Source organism: Poecilia latipinna, unplaced genomic scaffold (genome assembly GCF_001443285.1).
Source record: "Poecilia latipinna isolate Pla-1442-1.1 unplaced genomic scaffold, P_latipinna-1.0 Scaffold1598, whole genome shotgun sequence".
NCBI lineage: Eukaryota > Metazoa > Chordata > Actinopteri > Cyprinodontiformes > Poeciliidae > Poecilia > Poecilia latipinna.
The window spans coordinates 55,803-61,072 of record NW_015114214.1 but is presented as its reverse complement, the minus strand read 5'-3'; the positions used below and the strand labels follow the sequence as shown (position 1 = coordinate 61,072).

The 5,270-nt window shown below is 35.3% G+C and overlaps 1 protein-coding gene across 1 annotated transcript in view; it reads left to right on the top strand.

Moving 5' to 3' along the window:
- LOC106963911 (forkhead box protein P1-B-like) overlaps positions 1-5,270 on the top strand; it is a 50,583-nt gene that overhangs the window by 15,081 nt on the left and 30,232 nt on the right. Inside the window, exons 4-5 of the mRNA XM_015059092.1 lie at positions 2,465-2,552; positions 4,187-4,270. Coding sequence (XP_014914578.1) covers positions 2,465-2,552; positions 4,187-4,270 — 172 coding nt within the window. The remainder of the gene's footprint in view (positions 1-2,464; positions 2,553-4,186; positions 4,271-5,270) is intronic.

Here is a 5,270-nt window from a genome sequence, read left to right as displayed (position 1 = left end):
TGGGAAAATTTAAAAAAGAGGGGGAGAAAAAAAAACCTTTTTTAAAAAAAAAAAAAAAAAAAAAAAAAAAAGCTTATTTATTTATTTTTTTCGAAAAACATGTTCATTTAAAACTTAAATAAAAAAAAATAAATAAAAACCTTTTGGGTCCCCCCCAAAAATTTTGTCAATTTGGACCTATGAGTTTTATATAAAATACATTTTTTTACAAACCCAGGGGGACCCCCAAAATTTGGGCCCTGGGTTACTGCCCCTGTGTTTATATTGGTATTGGTGGTATTGATACCAAAATATTAATACAACTCACCTAATTTGGGCCTATGAGTTTTATAGAAAGTTCAATTTTTTGCAAAAAAATGCATTCACTTAAAAAATAAATAAAAACATTTGGCGCAACCCCAAAAGTCGTCCTATGGGTTACTGTCACTGTGAGCCGTTTCTAATGTCCGGCTCAGTAAGTACCCGAAGATGAATAGGAGCCTTCATATTTCCAACTGTTTTCAGATGTTCTTTTTTTGGACTGTAAATATGGTGTATAATACACAAGCGTGTTGTCTGCGCATAAAGCAATGGCACTGAAGCCATCGTTGTGCATTCGCAAGTTGGTGGTGACTCGTTTTGATTTGCAGCACACAGCAGAAACAGTGTATACATATAAAAACTAAAACACCTTTCTCCCATCTTCCTGCACACACACAGACATGCCTGATGACAGTGACCTACATGGTCACTGCAGATGTGATATAATTTATGATATATATAATATATTGGATCCATTAACGAGCATAATGAAGTAGTGAAATGAAAGGGTATTTGTGAAATCAGTTCAAACATCCTGCTTTGGATTATGATTAAATGATTAATGAAATGTCCCTGCTTAAGCATTTTCAAACAGTAATTCATGCGGCAACAGATAAAATTCCTCCAATCATATTTCCTTCACTCATGAGCCTTATCTCCACCATTTTATATAAATCAAAAAAAAAGGACGTCTCCTACCCGAGCAAGCTACTTTAGATTAGTAATAAACGTGCATGAAAAGAGAACGTCTTTCCTGAATAAAATAATTGCACGTAATTATATCCATAATTCAAGCCTGGGACAGATCCCCATCTCCTCGTCCTGTTGTCCTCTACGTTTGGTCCGGCTCTATTTGAATTCCCCTTAATTCTGATAATAAAAATGAACAATGCAAACAGAAAAAAAGGGTGGCAAAGTCAACATGGCAAGGCAGAGTGGAGCAGAGGCAGGAAGGCAAGGCGTTAGGGTGCCGGTTCATAATTTAGCAAAGGGAATCCAACCTGAAATTCTTCAATCATCTCCTCTTATCAGTGAGCTGGGAGAGCAGGCATGACCAGCATGAAATATTGACTGTCATTCTTTCACATAAAAAAAGTATTCCTTTGTTCTGGAGACATTGTGTAATCACTGTAATATGTGACACTATTAACATAAATGTTATTACAGGGGCACCACACTCACTTACCTTATTGATCCAATAACCAGCAATGGGACTGAAGCCACATGAGAGAACATGGTAGAACTCTTATTTGTTCGAAAACAGGCAAATATTGACAGATGTTAACATAGCACATCTCCACTTAAACCCAGAATTATTTAGACAGCTGGCAGATTTATTTTTATTTTTAAATTGGGTACTGATTTATTTTATTTAAAGTGACATCCTTTTACATTATTTTTTTATCATCTCACAGGATAATAAAGCAATTTGTAAAGAGTGTCAATTTTGCCAAAAATATCTGAATATATTGCTGTCAGATATAGCATCTTTTTGCATGTTTCTGCCGGATTTCATATTATTTCTTTGATAGTGATGTCTTCAGATTTGGAAGGCCTCTTTGTCATCACCCTAATCTTTAGCTCATCTCAGAGATGGGTGGATTCTGACTGGGTCACTGCAAAGATGTAATATCAATTCTTGGTCAAATTAAAATTGGTCAATTTTAGCCTAAATCTGCTAATGGTGTAATCTTTATTTATACTAAAATGTAGATAAATCTAAAAATCTGGATCCTTAGTTTGGGTTTCTGTTTAATTTTGCTTATTAGTAAGAATATCATTTTAAGTTACTTTGCCAGTCTTTTAGGCTTCTTTTCTTTTCTTTTCTTTTCAGAAAGAAAGTGATGTTCATGTGGAAGAAGCTAATAAAGCAAATAGCAGAGCAACGCTGTTGTTTTACTGTTAGCGGCACAAACAAGCCATCTCCTTTATTTCATTGTTTGAGAACATAAGAAAGTAAACAGAAAATTTGATCCTGCAAAGGGTATAAATAGTTTTGGGTTTAACTTTACCAAGCTCTCTAGCATTAGAGAGGAATTATTTGGAAAATGATTGAATTTCGATGCTGGAATTATAATGTTCTGTTGTGCTACGATAAACAATCTTTAAAGAAATAAAAATGAATCTAATCTTTGTATGCATCTTCTCTTTCTGTGGTTTCCAGGCATCTCAACAACGAGCATGCCCTGGATGACAGGAGCACGGCCCAGTGTCGGGTGCAAATGCAGGTCGTCCAGCAACTCGAGCTCCAGGTATTGTCACGTCTCTTGTTTTTATCAAAATATTTACGCTCTGTCTCCTGCTGACACTTCCTCTGTGTCTGCCGAACGCCCCCACGAGCCGTGGGGTCACCAGCAGAGGAGGGAGGGGGGCAGAGGAGGCTGGCGTGTTCAGTAGAATTAAATACTTTTGTGCATTTGCTAGTAACCAGTCATTAAAAATGTGTTTTGTATGCATGACGGCCAGGAAAAAGATATGTGAATAGCCTGGGGCTAAGTAGAGAAGATAACTGCATTTTAAATTTTATAGGATTTTAAAGTTAATTATGACTTTAACTGTTTGGCACCAACAATATAACACTTGTGAAATGACTTAACTGCATAGTGTGGACAAATACTCATTGGCTAATGAGTTAGAGGAACAGGAAAAGTTATTGTTTCTCTTAGTGTTATTTTTTTTATCTAATATAATGCTAATTTTCCATAAAAATCAATGCAAATATACATACAAAGATAACTGTTTCTCTAATGTGGTCTTTCACTTCTAAAACAGAGAACTGATACAACTGGTGTTATAATCTGCACACATGCATTCAGGTATATTTGAATCAGAAATTAAGTAAGCTTGGCAGATAAAAGAAACTCAATTGAATAAGTGAAATTCTAGCGTGTTAATGTTAACAGCATCTTACCATAAAACAAAAATAAAAATGAAAGTATGCACTATTGGTGAAATAAAAATATTTTTAAGTATCATAAAGATGGAATGGGAACAACTAATATGTTAACAAGAACCAAAAAAGTTAAAACGTTTATCTAACTAGTGAGCAGCTTGCCAGCATGCTAGCAAATGAGACTTTAGCGAAACAAAAACTTTCTCAACTCCACATATTGTAACGGTTCTCATGTTTTACTAAGCTGACACATTTAGACATAATAAAATCCATATTAATATGTCAACTTTATCATTTTCAGCTAAATATATTTAAAATGGTCAAATGGAATTGTTACTAAAATAAAGTATCGAATGCTGTCAGATTACATTACTTTTTACAAGATCATATTTGACTCACTAAATGACAATTTCAATCATTTTAATGACTATCCAAAAAAACTTTTGCAGTCATTCACTAAAAATCTTACTAATCCATGATGAACGTTTTAGCATGTGTGGCAGCCTAAAAGCAAATGATGTGTTCTAGACGTTTGGGGCTTTTTTCAATTGCGGTTCAAACTTCAGTGACATAATTGCCCCCAAAATGCCTGACAATTGGTAGGAAACAGTTCTGGTTTAGAGGGAGTTAACCTAAAACAATGATATATCAGTTGCTCCTACTTTTCACCATCCCAACATGTTTTTTCTCGTCTGCTGGTTGATCATCCAAAAGTGATCGGTGAGGCTTTACCAGACACAGGCCTCCTCCACATGCAGCCCGTCACCATAATTTGAGCTGGCAGCTAAAACTGGTTTGACTTTCAGACAGGGAGAAGAGACCTGGGTTTTTAGTAGGAATCGGAAATAAAACTCCATATTTTGTAATGGAGTCTTACTCACAGCTCCAATAAGCATTTTAAATAAAAGACGATGCAGTTTAAAAATGATATCTAGAGATTTGTGTGTGTGTTTGTTCATAAAATTGTTGTGCTTTTGTCTTTTCTTCTAATAGCTAGCGAAGGACAAAGAGCGTCTGCAAGCCATGATGACGCATCTTCATGTCAAGTCCACAGAGCCCAAAGCCACCCTGCAGCCGGTGAGCAGCAACCCTGTCATATATCCTCCTGCCACTCCCCATTCCTTTTGTTTGTCTTAATTGGCACACATGTATTCATTAATCCCTTCCTCCATCTTCTGATTTATCTGCTAAATAAAAACAGCTGTTTGTTGGGAAGCAGTAAATGTAGTTTGGAGCACATCTGCTGACATCTGAGATTCAATTTGGTGTCTCTGTGATGAACTGGATGTGCAGTACAACACCTCCCAACCCCCACCCCCATCCCAACACCCACCCCCAGAGAAATATTGCCTCTCTGAGAATACAGGGGAAAAAAGTGAGAAACGGCACACACAAAAAATTTTGTAATGAAGAGATGTTATGTTTAAAAAAATATATATGTTTTCAAAATCTTAGCAAGTATTTTTGGTCTAGTTTCTAGTTTCTCAGTACACTTGAAATAAGACTAATCAAACTTACAAGTAACTTTTTAGCAAAATATAGGAGCTTGTTTTAAGTCAATAGTTCCTTAATAAAGAGTACTAGTTTCACTTGCAGATTATCTCACTGGTAAAATGGGAAAAAATGTTTTGTTATAAGTGAAAAAAATATGCCAGTGGAATAGTACTTTTTAAATTAATATTAACAAATTTGTAATTTAAAACAAACGTCTATATTTTTGCTGAAAAGTTTCTTGTTAGTTTTGTTGTTGTTTTTTCCGGTGTACTAAGATAGAACTAGACCAACAATACCTAATAAGTATTTTTACTAAGATTTAGTAAGATATAGTGTTTTTGGTAACACTTTATTTGAAGGGGGTTGAATAAGACTGTCATGACACTGTCATAAACATGACATAACATGAATTAGTGTCATTCGGTAAATTATGACACTTTTAATACAAAGTTGACATTAGTCAAAATGTCTTTGTTATGACAACTTGACATTAACTAAGAAAGCATTACTGTTTAAACTTTACCTTTAAGCCCGGCTTTGAGGGCCAGAGTTGCGAGAAGCTGGTTAGCGTCAACTTCGTGGA